Below are 22,468 nucleotides of genomic sequence, written 5' to 3' on the forward strand. Positions count from 1 at the left end.
CAGTCAGACGATTTTGCGACAATATATGAAAGCAATGAAGGAGCATCATGAGCAACAAAACTGTTTTCAACACTATTAATAATAAACAATGTTTGTTGAGGATCAAATCCTAATATGAGAATGATGAGTGACACTGAAGACTGGAGAAATGATGATAAATTCAGCTTTGATCACAGAAATAAATGACACTTTACTATATATTCACGTAGTGAACAGATGATGTAGATCAGAATATTTCACTGTATTACGTTGTTTACTGCATTTTTAATTAAATAAATGCAGCATTAAATATATGCTATAATTTTGCATAAATGGAAAATAGAGCGCTATGAATTGTTCTTCACTGAAATTTAAAACTTAAAAGAAAATGCTCAATAAACTGCGTCTGCGGCACAGGAGCGCTGTACGCTGTGAAGCAGATCCATCATCTGAAGCAGATCCATCCGCTAGAATATTCTGAGTCAGGCTGAATCCTGGCTGAAGCACTTTTGTTTAATCTATATTAAGAATAATATAATCAGCCTATATTATAGTTTAAACTTAAAGATATTAATAAAGTGAGAGTCTTATGTTTATTTGATGTTGATTTCACATTTCTTTTTCATATAAAGGCTAAATACAAATAAAAGGTGAACATTAATTTATTTGTACTGGTTTTATTTCTAAAATATTATATAGTTTTATAGGAGGACTATTCATAGACTTGGCAAATACATTTTTCAGAAGTTTGTAGGTACAGACATCCTTTGTGGCAGTTCTTAGTAGTTTTTTCTAAAGCTTTTATATAGTTCATATCGATATCGGAATTATATCGTATCGACCGAAATTAAGAAAAATATCGTGATATGAATTTTGGCCATATCGTCCAGCCCTACCGCCTGATACAGAGATCGGCTGAATGGATTCAAAAACTGTAAAACTCAACTGTTTAACTCTAAGGGACTTGGAAAATGAGCCTATTTTCAAAAAAAGTGGAGTGCTCCTTTAAATAAATAATTGTTGTTGGACAAATAAATGAGCCATATGTGGAATTTCAGACCTACAAGTACATTTTTTTAGTGACCATCATAATATATGCATAATATGCTTGTTTTTATTTTCATGTTTAGTGAATTTAAAAACTAAATGATCCTTACATTCACTCTCTTTGCTTATAGTCTTTAATTTCAACATTGTTTTTAGGACATCATTAGGCAGGACGTGAAAAAAATATTTATTATACAGATATTTTTCTTTATCCAAATAGAAAAATGTAGAAAATACCGGGATATATACCGCGTATCGCCATTCAACCAAAAAAAATACAGAAATGTGATTTTTTTGGGGGGGGCCATATCCCTCATTTGGATTAGCCAGGACTTTTAAAATATAACTCTGATTATATTCGTCTAAAAGAAAAAAAGTCATATACACCTAGGATGAGTAAATCATGGGGTCATTTTTAATATTGGGTGAACTATCCCTTTAACGTCAGTAGGGAATTGTAACTGGCTCCTATTTCTTGGTAAAGGGTGAGAGACCTGGCGAGCCATAGCACTGTATTAGATGGAGGAAGAGTAATTAGAGACTCGTTTACCAGTCCTCGTCTGTGGGTATGTTGGTGAGCGGCGGGTTCAGACAGTAGGTGTGGAAAGCCATGTCGCATTCGTCGCACAGCAGCTGTTTGTCGGGATCCTGCTTCACGCCGCACACGTGACAGTTGCAGACGCGGCAGTTCTTCTTTGGGTCGTCTTTGCAGACCTTGCACTCAGGTCCGTTTGACCCTGATTTGACAGAAACGAGGCACTTTAAAGCGTCAGTTCACCCACAAATGAAAATTGTCATTAATTCCTCTCCCTAATGTGGTTGGACAGCCGTCAGACCTCCGCTCATCTTCACACACAGATTGTGTGAAGTGTTGAAATCCGATGGCTCAGAAAGGCCTTCATTGACACCAATGTCATTTCCTCTCTCAAGACCCATAAAGGCACTAAAGACGTCGTTACAAAGCCCATCTCACTACAGCGGCTCTACGATCGTTTATGAAGCGGCGAGTTTTAGTGCGCACAAAAACTAAATAACGACTTATATAGTGATGGGCCAATTTCAAAACAAAGCTTTGAACCATTATGAATCAGTGAATCGATTCATGATTCGGATCGCCAGAGTCACGTGATTTCAGCAGTTTGACACACGATCCGAATCATGAATCGATTCACTGACTCATAACGGTTCAAAGCTTTGTTTTGAAATCGGCCCATCACTATATAAGTCGTTATTTATTGTTTTTTTGCGCACTAAAACTCTTCTCGCCGCTTCATAAATGATTGTCGAGCCGCTGTAGTGAGATGGGCTTTGTAGCGACGTCTTTAGTGCCTTTATGGGTCTTGAGAGAGGAAATGACATTGGTGTCAATGAAGGCCTTTCTGAGCCATCGGATTTCAACACTAATATCTTCATCTGTGTGTGAAGATGAGCGGAGGTCTGACGGCTGTCCAACCACAGGAGGGTAAAGTAAGTAATTAATTAATACATTTTTGGGTGAACTAACCCTAACATTTGCACCGATACTGATAACTCTGGTTTGGTACTCACTCTTGAGAGGGCTGTCTGAAGCGGCTCCTGGATCATCTGAACTTCCTGGCTCTTCAATCTTGTAGATTTCAGTCACGAACATTATGCGGCAATCGTTCAGAGAATCCCCAGCGTCCCTGTAGGAATTTAAAAAAAATAAAAACGCAGACAAACTTCACGATCAAGCAGACAAAATGGCTAGCAAGACATTTAGTGAAACCAACACCATCAACAAGTTCAACAACTTAGAAATGATTTGCACACTGAATGACGGCAATTTGCGCAATCGTTTCATGAGCAACTAACAAATTTTGCACTTTGCGTAAAAAGCGGTTTTACACATGAGTTCTTGTACAACAATGATTTTACGAGACATTTAAACAAATTCAAGAATTTACAAATTTAGAGCCAAGCCAAGACTAATAAAACTAGTAGATGCCGAAATGTCTGAATGAGGAACAAGGACTCTCTGAGAAAATAAAGGAAATGAACATCTGAACTGTCCCTCACACACCACTGGAGTTTCACCTCAGTATCAGCTAATCTACATCTTTCCCTGTTGACTCCCTCTCCCCCCCAATTCCTTCCCTCGCTCATGCTGAGATCACTGAAAATACACCCAGAATCTCTATATCACAATGTCAATCCACACGATACAGTATTACATGTGTTTGATATCGTTTGAAATGTCTCAGTGCGACTGGTACAAAGATCTCATCCCCACAGAAGTTAACCAAAAGATAATCAATGTTTTAAGAGTTTAGAGATATATTGTATTAGTTTGGTGGGTGTGGCTTTCAGCCATTTGGCCTTTGCATCAATACAAGTCTTGATTAAGGCAAATTCCCATTGTGAACTCGTGTTTACACTTCAAAGAGTTTGTGCATTTGTTTCTGGGTATTTAACCCTCTTGGCGCCACGGTCGAGTTTACTCGACAAGATGCGTCACTGAATAAAACGGCCGATTTTGTCAAATAGGGTGTCAAATTTCATTCAACCTCCCCTCCACTAGATGGTAGACATGTTGTACTTCATCCCTGACTCATACAAACATCATGATCCTATACAAAATATACGAGCAAGAGCGCATTGAATCAGTGTAAACAAAAGCGGAGCTGACGTGCGAGTGAGCCGTTTTATCAGAGCATTGTCAACGTCAGCGAGTATTTGCATTAGACTATTATTACTATTATTATGTTCTAATGGCATCAATAAAGCTTACCCACAATGAAGTGTTGGGTCTTCTATTCGCGGACCCTGATTCTGAAGGGAAATGTGAGATGACGGTGATTCTGAAAGTGAAACTAAACCTAACGTTACACTAAGCACAAACGGTGGATCATTTGCCCAATGTAGATGGTCCTTTGCCCAATGTCAGTGGTGGGAATAATGTTTCCCGGGGTCCGAGTGTTCATCGCGAAGTTAGCAGGTGTGTTAGTGTTGAGAACGCGGCGGCTGCGGGAGATTTTTGCCGCGCTCACCATGAAGCGCGCGTCTTCTCACCGCGCGCATCTCCGCGATCGCGGCGACAGTATTTTGGTGGAGACTTTATCTAACGCCACTGGGTATGTTAGAAGAGGTCGAAGTATTCATAAGCAAGTTCGAGGGCAACGTGGAGCCAGGGTGGGGAGTCAAAATGACAATAACAGTGGTCCAGACGCTGTGCAGACTCTGCGGCGCGTGAGGCAGATCTGGACGCGAGTAGACGCGCTGTGACACGGGGCAGGGGGCTATTATATGACATCATAATATGCAAATTAGATGGGAAAATGTAATCTCTACATAAACTTATGGTCCTCCTTAATATTTCTCTAATTTACAGAAAGTTTCTATCTTTTATCACTTTTAAGATATAGCCTTTTTAAATTAAGATGTCAATATCGAACGTTTTAGGAAAAAACCTCTGGCGCCTAAGGGGTTAAGGGAATGCTGCAAAGAGCTCAGGGCTTGACACTTTAAACAGGTCAGCCCGTAATGCTGGACATCTTAAAGATAACCCAGCATTATGTAATTTTCAGAAGTCAGGTATACATTTCATTCTTTACTTCAGAGTATTTGATGTTATATATGTATTATCTTTGAATTGATTATGTAATTGGCTTCATACATTTACCTGACTGTTAATAAATTGTTACACTTTGATTGATTCTGACTTGCTCTGGAATTATTCAGGTTGGGTATAATTTCAACAAAGGGTTAAAGAGAAAAATTAAACGTGTACTTAAACTATTAAATATAATGACCAAATAACCAATTGGCATTCTAACCTAAATTATAATTAAATGGAGTCAGATAAAGAGAAATTTGAATAAAATTCCTTTGCCCCGCTGAAAAGACCGAACGCGCAGCGACCTTCACCCGCCGATCGTTAGCCTCCATTGAGACGATTTGGGCGGCCTTACAATTTTTAATGTTAAAATATTATATAAACAACTGCATGATAAAATTTAGTTAACTATAATAAACGCTTAAAAAAAACAATTCTTAATTTTGTAGATAAATTTAATTAACAGTTACTTGGAGCCAACCTTATTAAACGTGGTTTCACGAGCAAATTAACTCAATTTTGTTCTGATAACTGACGTTGCATGAAAAGTGATTGTTCATAAAACATTTTTTTTATTTTACATTTATGAACACTTTACACAAAATCAACCATTTACGGATGATTTTAGAGCTTAGGGCAACAAACTAACCGTTTTATTAATATTTAATAACAAAATTGCATTACTAAGTGAACTATAATGAACTTAGTTCATTACACAATTAAAATGATTATAGCTCATAACTTAAATATAGGAGATGGGGTGTAACGATACACTCATGTCACGAGTCGACATATATCATGATACTGAACTCACGATACAATACGTATCCCGATATTTTAAACCAACAAAGAGGTTTGTTTTTTTACTATTAAAATATTATTTGTGTATTATTATTAGGATCAACAAATATTCCCCCATTGCATCATTATATTTAACATTATACTGTCAGGTCCATTAATTTTGGGACATCGACACAATTCTTTTCTTTTTGGCTCTATACACGATGACAATGAATTTGAACTTGTTAGTTATGAAACTAACAAGATGTGCTTCAACTGCAGACTTTTAGCTGTAATTTGAGGGTATTTACATCCAGTGTTGGTTAAGTTACTTAAAAAAAAAGTAATTAATTACATCTTCAATAGTGTAATTACATTACTGTACAAATTACTCCCTCCAAAAAGTATTAAATTACTTAGTACTAATTACTTTTTAATTACTTTCTAAATCCTATATCAACCTCGAGTTAAGCAATTCAAGGATAGACATGCAACGGCTCTTAATTCATTTAAATACATAATATAAAACTACATAAATTACTCGTATTAACTGACCAAAGTATTAAAAATGTAAGAAGGATACATAAAAACATATTTTAAAATTAGACTTTAAATGTTGATGTTAATTCCACTATTGAATTATGTATAATTATATTTTATCAGAAATAACTAATTAAAGTAATCCCTTACTTTACTTTTTCAAGGGAAAAGTAATTAAATTACAGTAACTAATTACTTAGTGACTAGTTACCCTCGACAGTGTTTACATCCAAATCAGGTGAACGGTGTAGGAATTACGACAGTTTGTACATGTGCCTCCCACTTCTTAACGGACCAAAAGCAATGGGACAATTGGCTGCGGAGCTGTTCCATGGCCAAGTGTGTTATTCCCTCATTATCCCATTTACAAGGAGCAGATATAAGGTTCAAAGTTCATTTCAAAGGTGCCATTTGCATTTGGAAACTGTTGCTGTCAACTCTCAATATGAGATCTAAAGAGCTGTCACTATCAGTGAAGCAAGCATCATTAGACTAAAAAAACTAAAACTAATATTTTAAAAAGCCGATTAAGTAAAAGTACAAAAAACTCCTTATCTACAAACCCAAGACAAATTTAATGAATGAACCAAAAAGGCTTTTTTTACTTGATTTGCTCAATAAACAAAGTTTTATGCAAAACGTGGTTAGACAAATTTTACACATTTGTTCTTGCGTTGAACCCTTTATGATGGATTTACACAAGCTGACTGTTTGTTATCCGCACACACGCTCTGGTCAAAAGCTCGGCTGCAGGAAGTGCAAGCGAAGCAGTCATTGAAGGATAAAGACTACAATATACGTCGCATGAACAGAGAACAAAATGAAGTAATGTTGTTCTCGCAGGCCTGGTTTGGGAGTTCTCGCAGCTTGTTCTCGACACGTCGCCTGAACAAAACTTTTTTTTCTTGTGAGTGTCCGAGAACTATTGTGTGATTGGTCATGCATTTAAAGTGGGCGGGGTTAATGCGGAGAAACGGAGATGATTGGCACCTGCTTTTCTCGTGAAGTATGAATGTACTGGCCGGAACGAACTTTGTTCTTGTTCTTGCCACCTCGAGAAAACAAACAAACTTCTTTGCTCTTGCAGAGTATGTCCCAAGCTTAAAGGGGTAGAAGATGAATGTGTGTTTGAACTGGGTCATTAATGTCGTAGAAATGTGAAACTAGTTTTATATTGGTGCCTTCTAGACAGAGAAAAGCCATAAAATGTATGTTTGGCTCATGCGGATGAAAGACAACAACTCCCAGAATGCACTTGCGTCGCTGCCCTACGTGGCCACTCCCAAAGCCGCCGCTACTGGATTACTTGCCCTCCGCGGCAACGCCCCTACTGTCGTTTTCATAGTAAAACAATTTAGTTCAGTTAGAGAACAGACACTAATTAAAAACTGAATGTGTCTGTTCAATATAGTGCGAGTCCAATGAGTCTCACGTAGGGGTGTAAGATAGCGACAAAAAATTATTTCACGATAACGACAATTAGACGATATTTTGCTGAGACTGTTTGTTTGTTTGTTTATATATATATATATATATATGGGCCGGGACTCGATAAAAAAAATTACTGTAATTAATTAAAGGCTTTGTAATTAATTAATCGAAATTAATCGCATTTTAATTGCAAATAAATATTTGACCTGAGAACATTGAGAAGTAATTTTTAACATGCATTTTTAGTTTACCATTGAATAATGACTGAATACATAAGCTTAATCAACAAAATATTGTTTATTTCAGTCCAGCAGACCAGTGCAATGTTTGCCATTAAGTGTAGCAAAATCATTTTTGTGATATTTGAGGCTTGATGTGCTGCGGTGATACGCTAATTCCTTTTTGTATAGCTTGCACACAGCCATGCTCTTGTCGACGCTTCCATCCTCTCGTTTTTTAAAACAAAATTTCCCATCCACGGGGCCATTGGTCCGTCAAAACTCATTCATTGAAAAACGTTCCGGGGGGCAAAAATAAGTGTGGTTAAAATTATGTTATTTATTTTTTGCGTAATTAATCTTAATTAACAATTAAGTTTAAGTTTAAGTGCAAGTCCAGAGCCTAATATATATATATATATATATATATATATATATATATATATATATATATATATATATATATATATATATATATATATATATATATATATATAAAAATAAAAAAGCAATGATTAATTCAGAAATGAATCATTTAACTATTTGAATCTTAGTCACTGAATCATTGATACAAATGATTCGTTCAAAAAGCAGATTCATTCATTAAGGAAGCACTGCGTGTTGCTCAGAGAGACGCGATACAGTGCTGTGACTTTGTTTTGAACTATTCTCATTGGCGAAATGGAGTAAAAATGGGCAATAGTGTGTCTAAAATGTAAGTAACTTAATATTAAATTCTTGTTTAGTAAACTTGATAACACGATCATTCAATTATAGTTGCGGGTTTCTACAGATACAAAGTTTAATGGAACTGTATGTAAGAAATGTATTTATATTAATCATAAAATAGCCCTGAGATGTCACTAGACATTAAGAAACCATGTTAAAGTCAAATACTTCTATCACTGACAGCAGTAGTCCGGCCAGGATATTGTCATTATAAAGTTGTTGTCGCAGCTCAACTGATGTTGATGTTGACATGTTTTGGCCTGAAGCTCCGCCCTCCACCTAATCGACCAATCACAAAGTCAGTAGTTTGGACCTCCGGGTTGCCAGATCTTCTCTAGTTAGCACAGCTGCAAATCTACAAACGTTCCTGCTGATCCAGCAGCCAATCTGGCAACCTCGAGTCAGAGGGAGGGGGATACACCGCTCTACAGTCATTTGAAAGTGATTGCAGTACCAGTTTTGGCCACAATCTCACATACACTTCCCTTAATGATAAATCGCTGAAGTAACCCTTTAAAAGTGTCACCCTACCCGAGCAGGATCTTGCCGAAAACCTCGCGCTGGGTGCGCGTCTCCCTCTTCCTCTGGATCTGGGCGTCGTACCAGTAGCCGCGCTCTTTGGGCTCATCCGGGTTGTAGTTGACCATCACGATCATGCCCTGCTCCAGCTGGTGCCACTGATAGACCGTGCGTGCTCGCGGACGAACGTCTTTACCGCGCAGCTGCACCACGCCATTCTCGGGATAACTGCACAGAGCACAGATTAACATTCAGATGGCACGGGATGCTCAAACAGACAGCCTTTGATCAAATGTTGAAGACACAGATGAAAGGAAGAACTGAAACTTCATGTTAACAGGTGCACGAGTCGGTTTAAACTGGAGGGAAGAAAAGCAGCTCACCAGAACAGTTCTTGCCATTATTCTCATTCAATTTAAGCCGGGCGTACACGGTACGATTTGTGCTGTCGTATGAGCCCGCAGAGGACTTTCTTCTCTCGCGTGGACATCGTGGAGATAATACGAGACGAGCACCTCCCGATCATTTTTAAACGTGTTTAAAAAAAACTTGGGGAGGAAAAACACCTGATTTTCACCAGTGTATGGCTGTCCCCTATTGCCAAATCATGCAAAACCATGTCACATAGGCTAGATCTATGAGTATTATTAAGCTATAGCAAATACTGATTAAAACCCAGCACTCAAATATTCACAGAGAGCTTATCATGTTTAACCTGACAATACAAACAGTCACAACCACACAAATCAATAGGCTATGGATAAAGGTGACAGCGTCTTCTCCAAACATGCAGACTGCCTATGATTGCTGACACAGAACAATATCTTGCTTTTTACTCAATGCAGCAATCTGCAAGCCTGGGTTAGACACACACACACAGCTTTGATCCGATTATCAAGTTAAAGGACAACTCCGGCGAATTTTTAAGTTTATCTTGATCGTTATATCTTTGTGAGTACAGTCTATAGAAAACAAAACCGAACCGGATTGGTGTTTGCAACACGGAGTTATTACAGTTAATGCCCAGAGCCCCCCCCCCCCCCCCCCCCCAGCTAAAATGGCGCTTTGGGGGCATAAACCGTAGACGTAAAGGGTGTCTTTGAGCCTCTTAACAGACACAAAATGCAATTAAAATGTCCGTCCAACATGAACAGGGCCCTCACATGACAATGAGATGCGTTTAGCCACTTAGCCATTGTTTAAATTCACCTGTTTTAGCCGGCTAGCTGTGTCTCGCACTGAAGCCCCGTGGGAACGCAAAGATATAACGATCAAGATAAACTTAAAAATTGGCCGGAGTTGTCCTTTAACTGACTCGTTGCATGTGCAATATCTCACGACCCCCCCGAGTGTCTGAATAGTGTACGCCCGCCTTTAGACTCAAAATTACAACCAAGACCAAGGCTATCTTGCAGTGGATTCATGATCAGAATCAGTGTAGTATCTGTAGTGAATAACTTCACTCTTATTAAAGACTTACTCTTCATATTTGACATGGTAAATGATCTCCTCTTCATCAGCTCCTCCATCTTCCCCAGAAGTCTTTGCGGCTTTCGACACGTTGACGATCTGCGCCTCGAACCAGGCGCCCATGTTCAAATCTCGAGCATCTACCAACTCATTTATCTGAAAAGAGTTCAAATGTTACATTTTGAACATCAAAAATAAAGACTAACAGACAGTGATTCGCTCGCACACAACGATTCACGCAAAGCAAATTCGTGATTTTACAAACAAAGTGATTATGAACACGATTTACACAAATTTGATAATTTTAGAGACTAGTGTAACAAAAAAAAACCACTTAAAAATGTATTTAATACATAAATTGTACAAACACTTGTAGCATTTAATTTGAACTAAGATTAAAGTTAATCAAACTTGTTGTTCATTATACAATTTAAATCACTAAAGTTTAGAGACTTAGAAACTTCATGAGCAAAAAAAAGAAAATGCCAACGAGATGTTTATATTGGAATCAACCATTTTTAACTTGATTTGCTTTATCGGATGCCACAATTTGCACAAGAATGACGTATTTGAGGTTGATTTTCCCACCCATCTCACCTTGTAAGACCCGAAGCCTGGGTCGATGAGGTCTGCTGGGTCGGTCTGGGCTGAGGTTCCGGCGCTTTGGCCGTCGTTCTCACCATGCGTGGATCCTTTATCCGACTCACTCTGGGCCGATCCGCAGCCGGAGTCCGAATCGGACAGCTCCGCCTCTTTGTCTTTCGATAGAGGCGCAGGCGCAAGTGCCTGTCGTACTAGAAGCTGAACGATATCATTCAGACCCACGTTATAGTCAAAGATGGTGTGACCATCTTCCATCTAACATGGAAAAAGAAAGGGGCAAATTATAAATGAAATGTTAAAACAACATTGTGTAAAGTATGAAAGACTTACACAAATAAAACAATTTACAAATTTCTTTAGAGCCTAGTGTAGCAACAACTTAAAGAAACATGAAATACCTCAAATGTAAAAAATAAATCAAAATCAAAAGTAAAGAATACCTCAAATACCTAAAACTAAATACTAAATACCTCAAATATACAAGAAAACGAAATACATCAAACATAAAAACTAAGAAACACCTCAAATGTAAAGAAACATGAAATACCTAAATCGTAAAGAAATACATCAAACATAAAAAATACGAAATGCCTCGAACATAACGAAACACCTCACACATAAATACATCAAACATAATGAAACACGAAACACCTCAAACGTAAAGAAACACCTCGAACATAACGGAACACGAAACACCTCAAACGTAAAGAAACACCTCGAACATAACGGAACACGAAACACCTCAAACGTAAAGAAACACCTCGAACATAACGGAACACGAAACACCTCAAACGTAAAGAAACACCTCGAACATAACGAAACACGAAATACCTCAAACGTAAAGAAACACCTCGAACGTAAAGAAACACCTCGAACATAACGGAACACGAAACACCTCAAACGTAAAGAAACACCTCGAACATAACGGAACACGAAACACCTCAAACGTAAAGAAACACCTCGAACATAACGGAACACGAAACACCTCAAACGTAAAGAAACACCTCGAACATAACGGAACACGAAACACCTCAAACGTAAAGAAACGTCTCGAACATAACGGAACACGAAACACCTCAAACGTAAAGAAACGCCTCGAACATAACGGAACACGAAACACCTCAAACGTAAAGAAACGCCTCGAACATAACGAAACACGAAACACCTCAAACGTAAAGAAACACCTCGAACGTAAAGAAACACGAAACACCTCAAACGTAAAGAAACACCTCGAACATAACGGAACACGAAACACCTCAAACGTAAAGAAACACCTCGAACATAACGGAACACGAAACACCTCAAACGTAAAGAAACACCTCGAACATAACGAAACACGAAATACCTCAAACGTAAAGAAACACCTCGAACGTAAAGAATCACGAAATGCCTCAAACGTAAAGAAACGCCTCGAACATTAAGGAACACGAAACACCTCAAACGTAAAGAAACACCTCGAACATAACGGAACACGAAATACCTCAAACGTAAAGAAACGCCTCGAACGTAAAGAAACACAAAATACCTCAAACGTAAAGAAATACATCAAACATAACGAAACACGAAATACCTCAAACGTAAAGAAACACCTCAAATGTAAAGAAATACATCAAACATAACGAAACACGAAATACCTCAAACGTAAAGAAACACCTCGAACTTAAAGAAACACGAAATACCTCAAACGTTAAGAAACACCTTGAACTTAAAGAAACACGAAATACCTCTAACGTTAATAAACACCTTGAACGTAAAGAAACACGAAATACCTCAAACGTTAAAAAAACACCTCAAACTTAAAGAAAAATGAAATACCTCAAATATAAAGAAATGCATCAAATGTAACAAAATTATGAATACCTTAAAGAAATAAGAAACACCTCATACGTAAAAAAATAAAAAATACCACGAATGTAAAAGAAATACCTCAAACCTACTTTTTCAGGCAAACACTACGTTTGTCCTGGATTTTTTTTAAAATCTATTTATTTATTTTTTTACTTTGTTCATTATATATTAACACATTAAATTTGTTGCTAATGATTTAAATGTATAAGAGACAAACTTGGTGAATAAACCAAAAGGAAATGGCCAGCGATACATTTATTGTAGAATTGAGGCAATTTTTAAAATTTGGTTTAGTCAATAAACATGACAATTTACACATGAAATGTTTTTTTGCAATTCAAATATTTTTTATATATATATATATATATATATATATATATATATATATATATATATATTATATATATATATATATATATATATATATATATATAAATATATATATATATACACGTTTGTTTGTGCATTCAAACATCCATAAGCATACACAGTACACACACATTATATAAACAAACTTATTTTTGATCCGATTAATCGTTTACAGCCCTATTTGCAAATGTGTTAAATAAATGGTAAATTTTTCACTATCCAATCAATTTGACTGGGTTTCAGGTTCGACGTTGAAGAGCTCAAACGTAAAGAAACGCCTCGAACATAACGAAACACGAAATACCTCAAACGTAAAGAAACACCTCGAACATAACGAAACACGAAACACCTCAAACGTAAAGAAACGCCTCGAACATAACGAAACACGAAATACCTCAAACGTAAAGAAACACCTGGAACATAACGAAACACGAAACACCTCAAACGTAAAGAAACGCCTCGAACATAACGAAACACGAAATACCTCAAACGTAAAGAAACACCTCAAACGTAAAGAAATCCATCAAACAACGAAACACGAAATACCTCAAACGTAAAGAAACGCCTCGAACATAACGAAACACGAAATACCTCAAACGTAAAGAAACACCTCAAACATAACGAAACACGAAATACCTCAAACGTAAAGAAACACCTCAAACATAACGAAACACGAAATACCTCAAACGTAAAGAAACACCTCGAACATAACGAAACACGAAATACCTCAAACGTAAAGAAACACCTCAAACATAACGAAACACGAAATACCTCAAACGTAAAGAAACACGAAAAATACCTCAAACGTAAAGAAATACATCAAACATAACGAAACACGGAATACCTCAAACGTAAAGAAACACGAAATACCTCAAACGTAAAGAAATACATCAAACATAACGAAACACGGAATACCTCAAACGTAAAGAAACACGAAATACCTCAAACGTAAAGAAACACCTCAAACATAACGAGACACGAAATACCTCAAACGTAAAGAAACACCTCAAACATAACGAAACACGAAATACCTCAAACGTAAAGAAACACCTCAAACATAACGAAACACGAAATACCTCAAACGTAAAGAAACACCTCGAACATAACGGAACACGAAACACCTCAAACGTAAAGAAATCCATCAAACAACGAAACACGAAATACCTCAAACGTAAAGAAACGCCTCGAACATAAAGAAACACGAAATACCTCAAACGTAAAGAAACACCTCAAACATAACGAAACACGAAATACCTCAAACGTAAAGAAACACCTCAAACATAACGAAACACGAAATACCTCAAACGTGAAGAAACACCTCGAACATAACGAAACACGAAATACCTCAAACGTAAAGAAACACCTCAAACATAACGAAACACGAAATACCTCAAACGTAAAGAAACACGAAATACCTCAAAAGTAAAGAAATACATCAAACATAACGAAACACGGAATACCTCAAACGTAAAGAAACACGAAATACCCCAAACGTAAAGAAATACATCAAACATAACGAAACACGGAATACCTCAAACGTAAAGAAACACGAAATACCTCAAACGTAAAGAAACACCTCGAACATAACGAAACACGAAATACCTCAAACGTAAAGAAACACGAAATACCCCAAACGTAAAGAAATACATCAAACATAACGAAACACGGAATACCTCAAACGTAAAAAAACACGAAATACCTCAAACGTAAAGAAACACCTCGAACATAACGAAACACGAAATACCTCAAACGTAAAGAAACACGAAATACCTCAAACGTAAAGAAATACATCAAACATAACGAAACACGGAATACCTCAAACGTAAAGAAACACCTCGAACATAACGGAACACGAAATACCTCAAACGTAAAGAAACACCTCGAACATAACGGAACACGAAATACCTCAAACGTAAAGAAACGCCTCGAACATAAAGAAACACGAAATACCTCAAACGTAAAGAAACACCTCAAACATAACGAAACCCGAAATACCTCAAACGTAAAGAAACACCTCAAACATAACGAAACACGAAATACCTCAAACGTGAAGAAACACCTCGAACATAACGAAACACGAAATACCTCAAACGTAAAGAAACACCTCAAACATAACGAAACACGAAATACCTCAAACGTAAAGAAACACGAAATACCTCAAACGTAAAGAAATACATCAAACATAACGAAACACGGAATACCTCAAACGTAAAGAAACACGAAATACCCCAAACGTAAAGAAATACCTCAAACATAACGAAACACGGAATACCTCAAACGTAAAGAAACACGAAATACCTCAAACGTAAAGAAACACCTCGAACATAACGAAACACGAAATACCTCAAACGTAAAGAAACACGAAATACCTCAAACGTAAAGAAATACATCAAACATAACGAAACACGGAATACCTCAAACGTAAAGAAACACCTCGAACATAACGGAACACGAAATACCTCAAACGTAAAGAAACACCTCAAACATAACGAAACACGAAATACCTCAAACGTAAAGAAACACCTCGAACATATCAATTTAACAGATAAAACCGAGCCACGCCCCTTTCCACCCAAAGTTTCTTCCAAGTCAATTCAACCTTACAATTGGGCCTAATTATGCCAAATAAGCAACAGGAATTCTATCATTTATTGACTGAAAATTGATCCGTCACATTACGGCAGTAAAACCGCCTGCGATTGGCACACGTCACCTGTTTGCCCCTGTAAAAGAGTCGCTGCCTTTCGGGTTCGACGTTGAAGAGCTCGGAGATTTTCACACGCAGTTCATCCACCTTGGTGAGCTTGGACAGGGAGTCGACCCGATGGGTCTCCTTTCCATCCATAGTGCGCACCTGGATCCACATGGCGGCAAACCTGGAACAAGAGACATCAGAAAGTGAGACCGTACACCCCCGTCTTCCTTTCTATAGCTCAAACAATGGCCCGAAGCCAGGATCTTCAAACCAGCAGGAAAAAGGTGTTTGTTTCACAGTGACGCGAGCAACACGGGCAGCTTTTTCCTCGATTCGTCTCCTCTGGAGGTTTACTGATACTTTAAAAAGATCTACAATTCATAACGACTTCATTTAGAGTCCGGTTTCATTTACAAAACAGGTGGTAGCTCGGTAAAATCGATGATTGGTTAAATCTAAGGCACTTTGATATAAAAGCATTCCCACACCATTTCACCAATATTTTCCATATGTTTTCCAATTTACGATAACAAATTTTTAAAACCCTTACGCATATCACCGTACCAAATCCAAGCGCCTACAATACTTGTATACAGTAGTTTTTCAAAGATGTGTCAAAGAATACCAATGGTAAAATATGGTATTTCCATGGTGAATGGCCAAAAAACATGGTATTACCATGGTAAATACCCAAAAAACACAGTAAATGCCCCCAAAAATGTGGTATTACCAAAGTACATGTACCAAAAGCCATGGTACTACCATGGTAAATGGGAAAAAAACATGGTACGCGTCCAAAACACATGGTATTACCATGGTAAATACCCCAAAACATGGTTTTACCATATTAAATGGTACAAATAAAATAGTACTACCATGGTAAATGTCCAAAAAAAACATGGTATTACCATGATAAATGGCCAAAAAACAAGGTACATGTCCAAAGCACTTGGTATCATAGTACATGCACAAAAAACATGGTATTACCATGGTAAATGGCCAAAAAACATAGTACATGCCCAAAAAACACGGTATTACCATGGTATCTATCCAGATTCAATCTAAAATGGACGGCGGAGTTAATTTTCCATTCATAAAAGTGTAATAGTGAACAATAGCGTAAGAAACCCTTGTTGACATCCAAACCCCGCCTGTTATTGGCGGAAATAACCGTCACTCAAAGGGACTGCAGCGGGTGAAATAACGTCAGTCTTTATTTTGGCGACTTTTTTAAACAACAGGAAGTTGGAATAAAACTTAAACTTTATACAAGTCGGCGTAATGTTTATTTATAGAAACCAATCCGTTTAAACGGGACTTTGCTCAAATCGTGTTCATTCAAATGAGGGGTTGTGTGCTGGCCGTGACGTGGGTGGTCTTGTATCAAAAACAGACCCCTAAATGTCAAATCTAAACTAAGAATAACAAAACACGCGTAAAGTTATTAAATATTTAAATTGCAATGACATAAAATTGGTTTATGCAACAATCCCCCATTCTTAAGCACAGCATTAATCGAGTTAGACCTTCACAAACACTTTCTTGTTTCTTATGGGCTTGTTTTGGTTTGTTATGGTTACTTAATTCAACACACAAGACATTCATAAGAAACATTTAAAATTATTGAATGACAAAACCGCAAATAACAACCAAAAATAAGGACTTTTAGACTTCATTTGAGATTTGATGCTGATAAGAAATAAATGACTGTAGTTCAAAGACAGAAACATTTGAAAACGCGATGGGTTATATAAATATCAACATGCAAGAGATTAATATGCAAATGTATTAATATTTATACAGTAAAATAAGGCGCGTGCGCGTGATTTTACAGACAATACATTTAAATATAAACCGAAAGAGATTTTAAATGCCGCTCTTTACCTGAAATCTTCTTCTTGGAAACAGAAGACGTGACTTTAATTCAATAAATGCGATAAAAGTGTGAAAATGTTGCACTTTTGTTACAGTTCAACCCTGCCGCGAAACGCACCGAAACTGGGGCTCGAATCAATAAAGTGTTCAACAACGTGTTTCCCCTCCTGCCGCGGGCACGGCACGCTCCTGATTGGCGGAAAGGAGTTCTGATCCGCTCGCTGATTGGTCGGGCTGCACGTCACTCACTTTACTTATGCTCAGCGCGCGAAACCCTGCTCTCGTTATCGCACATGTTTGGCTCCTTGGAACTGGCTGTAATCTCGCGCAATTTGGTGCCCTATTATATAATAAAAGCATTTTAAGATTTTTGTATGTTATTTATAATAATTGTATAAATAGCAGTAATTTCTGATTCGTATTAATTTACAAGTAAAATACAAATTTACTTTTACAGTCAAACCTATGGGTCTTGTGACTCCTAAATCGTATTTTTTTTAAATTTATTTTTAAATATGCATATTAAAAGTGGATATTAAAAATCAAGACGATTCCCCATTATTACACAATCAGTATATTTATATTTTGCAAAATACACAGAAATACAGTACACTTGTTCATACAAGAACAAATGAATCATATAAAAGCCTCGTTAAAAAGTATTAAATTAAAAACGGACTTTTATAATCTCTACATATTTTCAAAATGTTTTCTAAATAACTTAAAAGTATATTCGTTAGACATAAACAGGTCGTTTTATTTAAGACCTTAGTATAAATTTTCCCAGTTATTTTTACTGCCATCTTTTGGTAATTGTAAACTACTAGTGAAGCCCTGCAAAGTCCACACGGTGTTTACCTTCTTCCGCATTACACGAGGAAGCGAAAAGTAGAAAACATTTAGTCTTAATAAATATTAATGTGTCACTTAAAGCTTTAGATATAAAACAACCGGGGAAATACGCGTCTTTGTGTTTGATAATAATTTTCGAGAGATTCGCTGTTTCATCTGCGAATGTTCCCAGTTTCCTGGTTCTGAATGAACGCAGAACCATTACAAAGGTAAGACATACGGGTTTGTGTTTCCTTGTAATATCATATAAATTACTCAGTTAACAAAAATATGTCCTAAGAACGTTTCGCCAACCTTCCCATTAGGCTAGAGTTCAGAAAAATACGTTGGATTTTAAACATTTTAAAGAGATTTAAAACGTTGTGTTTCTGTGACGTTTACATTCCATTTTATCACTCTTAAACATCGCGGAGCGTTACTTTTTGAAGTAGTAACGTTTAAAACGGTATATGAAATTCCAACAAAAATTCAGGTAACTTTCCATGATCGACGTATGTTTTTGTAGAACATTATTAAAGTCCTGGAGCAATATGTATAAAGCCACTCATAGTTAAATTTTAGTCTTAAGGGTGTCAGAATAAGTGTGATTAGAAAAGTGTTCTAAAAGTGTTCTTAGTAGACTAAGTGTTCCTAAATTATTTAAGTTGCTTGGAGAGGTATCCTAGTTAGGACAGAGTAAAAAGATCGCAGCAGAGTGGAGAAAACACACACTTTCCAACGAAAATATAACTCATTGGAATTAAATGAAGACAGGGAGTTGATAAAAGATCTTCTCTTTGTAACTGACCTAGGAAGAAATTGAATAACTTCTCCCACTCTATATATCAATGCTCTAACTGCAGAAATAAAAGTTTTATATATATATATATATATATATATATATATATATATATATATATATATATATATATATATATATAAACTTAGTGATGTTTTTTCCCCTGATAAAATTATTTATCAGAAAAGACATGTCATTAGATAAAGTTATGAGAACATTACCTGGGTGTGTACCGGTAGTATTTATTTATTAATTATCTGGTCAACATCACAGCTGACAGCCATTCATGACTCGATGACTCATTAAACAAATAATTAGGATCATATTTGACTCTTAATATTCTATTTTACTATACATCATTTATAATATCTTTGGAACATGAAATATATAGCCTGAAAGTGTTGAAATAATGAAATATTGATTGAAATATTTAAACAGACTCATAATCAACAACAACTTTCACTTTGTCTTTCAGCATTCAGAAGCTCGTGCTCGCCTAAGTGACTTCAAACTGAACAGAATGACTTGAACATGTCATATGGGAGCACATATTCAAGTAGGATCATCCGTTCTTGTGTAAACAATGGCCGAAGATGGAGGAGATCTCACGGAGCGAGGATTCGTGACTCTCGCCAAGGCGTTTGAGATCCTTTCCCAGGTGACGGAGGAGCGATGGGTCAGCCTGACCTACAAAATGGGCCGCGAACGACCCAGGGAGCTGGTGCATGCCATGTGCCTGATTCTCCTAAAGCGGAACAGCGAAGCGCATGCTAAGCTAACTGCTAACGCCGACAGCAGCATTGGAAGCTACTTGGCTGAAATGGTCAAAATGCACGGAGACCATTTGAATGCCAGACATATTGAGGGATTTAAGGCAACAGACACCAAAACGTTACTGGATATCGCAAGAATTTTCGCAATTTTGGTGCAGGAGAGATTGTGCGACGAGTCGCTACGAGATCAAGCATACTGCGCAGCTCTTGCGTCGAGCAGAACGGCTGGTTTGAGTTCTTTAGACGTCGAGGAGGAAGTAAAGCAAGTCTGCGGCCCTGATGCTATCGATAAATCCGACACCGAACTTTCTACTTACAAACTGACGTCTCCAGACGTGTCTGACAGAAACAGTAGCCCTTTGTTGTCTCAGCAATCAAGTTCAGGCTGCAGTTCGTATAGTCTCGAAATTAGCTCGCCAACTGCTACCGAAACCAGCATGGAACAATCAAAGCCGTTGAGTTTACGAACGCCAACAAATAGCGAAAGTATGACAAGTCAAAACCGACTACGACAAACAAACAATCAACTACCGACAGCGGACGTCAAACACGCATCAAATACGGCGCAGTGTCTTGACCAACACGGAAGCTCCCAACTTGTGACATCCAAAAGCCCAATTGATGCTAACGCTAAGGATCGCAAACCACCAACTCAAGCTAACAGTTTTTGCTCTCCAGAGACGAGCCAAATCGATGTAGAAGAAATGTTTTATGCCTTCGTGATCCTCCACGAAGCTGAAGACGCGGAAGAGGCGCAAAGGCTCCGAGTAAAACTGGAGCGCATAATCTCCGCGACTGGTGCAACATATTCGGAAGACTTCGCCCAACCGGGAAGGTCAACGTTAGCATGCATCGAGGACGCCATCGAAAACTCAGCGTTCGCTCTTCTGCTGCTCACGCAAAACTTCATATCCAACCTTAGCGTGACCACCGCTGATTCAGCCATCGTGAACTCGCTGGAAAACCATCACAAATTGAACTCCGTTATTCCGCTGCTACCCCGCGAGAACCGTTTGTCGCGCAAAAGCTTTCCGTTGGTGCTTCAGACGAAAGTCCCCCTCGACGAAAGCAACAGAACATTCGAACGCAACGCCTCGAAGGCCATCGCACGGGACAAAGTGGACGATCAAAGGAAGATTTGGCTAATCAAACAGCGTAAGAAGAAACTACTTGAGGAACAGAAGAGACTAAAAGAGGAGAATGTCAGAAACGCAGAACTACAACGAGAGACTGAGAGATTTGCGCAACTGAAACTAGAAAATGAAATGTGGCAGAATAACTTGTTTTGTGCTCCATCGGCACCACCTCCGTCGAATGGAGCAGTGTATCCGCAACATGGCGCGTGGCAGCCTCAATCGTCGTGCATCCACATCGAGAACGCGCAGAACGTTATGATCGGAAATCACTCAACGATGAATGCCACCCATGTTAAAAACGCTGATGAGTTTGACTTTTAAAGCTGCTGCTGTTTAAAGTGATTTGTTGCTTTAGCCAATCAGAACACTCTCTGTCTGTCAGTGGTTTTGCATGCTCGCATCCGGTTGGCTGATGGGTTTTTGGGGGCGGGGTTTGGAGAAGGAGTAATGTTGAAGTTTGCAAAATTAAATATGGCTCTAAATATGGATCGCAAGTGAAACAGGAAAAAATCGAATATATTTGTATTAACTCATAGTTTCGGCTATCGGTATTTCCCATGGTTGTTTTATTTTTATTATTTGAGTCTAAGCTTAATTTCAATTATGAACATTTTGTATGTTGATTACAATCGTTTTGCTTTTTACAAAAGGTTTTGCTTACATTTTAATAGTGTTACTGTAAGCTAAAGAGTTGTTTTAATAAAATAAATAAAATCATTGACATATGATTGTTGTATTATTTACAATTATGTTTTTTCATGACAAACTATGATAATATATTCTGTATTGCTGTGCCCGAGGGCTCATTTCTGAATAAATTTGTTTCACTTTTGGTGAATTAATATGAAATGATATAATTAAATGTGTGTGTGTGTGTGTGTTCCATATGTTAATGGGAAAATACAAATGAGAATTTAAAATGATCTGAACATTATAATTTGAGGCATTACATCGCAATCACATAAAGTGTTTTGGACATATTAAATTAATTTTACTAACCTTTACAAAGATTAACAACAAATCAATGATATTTTTAAGAATTTAAATAAAATTATTGTAAGAAATATATTCAAATAAGAAACAAGCAATTAACAAAAACATTTGTTTTATTAAAACAATTAGTGAAAAGATACTGAGAAATAATAATTTAGTGTGTATATATATATATATATATATATATATATATATATATATATATATATATATATATATATATATATATATATATATATATATATATATATATATATAT

The 22,468-nt window shown here is 37.2% G+C and overlaps 2 protein-coding genes across 2 annotated transcripts in view; one reads left to right on the forward strand and one right to left on the reverse strand.

Moving 5' to 3' along the window:
* The window catches only part of uhrf1 (ubiquitin-like with PHD and ring finger domains 1), a 42,533-nt gene extending 24,688 nt beyond the window's left edge, over positions 1-17,845 (reverse strand). The window contains exons 1-7 of the mRNA XM_067415295.1: positions 17,687-17,845; positions 15,821-15,983; positions 10,885-11,145; positions 10,298-10,443; positions 8,830-9,045; positions 2,575-2,690; positions 1,577-1,763 (exon numbers count right to left, since the gene is read on the reverse strand). Coding sequence (XP_067271396.1) covers positions 1,577-1,763; positions 2,575-2,690; positions 8,830-9,045; positions 10,298-10,443; positions 10,885-11,145; positions 15,821-15,973 — 1,079 coding nt within the window. The 5' untranslated portion in view covers positions 15,974-15,983; positions 17,687-17,845. The remainder of the gene's footprint in view (positions 1-1,576; positions 1,764-2,574; positions 2,691-8,829; positions 9,046-10,297; positions 10,444-10,884; positions 11,146-15,820; positions 15,984-17,686) is intronic.
* Positions 17,846-18,509: 664 nt separating this feature from the next.
* On the forward strand, positions 18,510-22,011 carry ticam1 (TIR domain containing adaptor molecule 1). The gene is made up of 2 exons (XM_067414704.1): positions 18,510-18,738; positions 19,783-22,011. Exon 2 carries the CDS (start codon positions 19,891-19,893, stop codon positions 21,535-21,537), a length of 1,647 nt encoding a protein of 548 aa, XP_067270805.1. The 5' UTR covers positions 18,510-18,738; positions 19,783-19,890; the 3' UTR covers positions 21,538-22,011.
* The last annotated feature ends 457 nt before the right edge of the window (positions 22,012-22,468 follow it).

The sequence above is a fragment of the Pseudorasbora parva genome, chromosome 14 (genome assembly GCF_024679245.1).
Source record: "Pseudorasbora parva isolate DD20220531a chromosome 14, ASM2467924v1, whole genome shotgun sequence".
NCBI lineage: Eukaryota > Metazoa > Chordata > Actinopteri > Cypriniformes > Gobionidae > Pseudorasbora > Pseudorasbora parva.

Excerpts from the sequence above, each read along its gene's own strand:
- ticam1 (XM_067414704.1), top strand. The coding sequence starts at position 19,891 with ATGGCCGAAGATGGAGGAGATCTCACGGAGCGAGGATTCGTGACTCTC.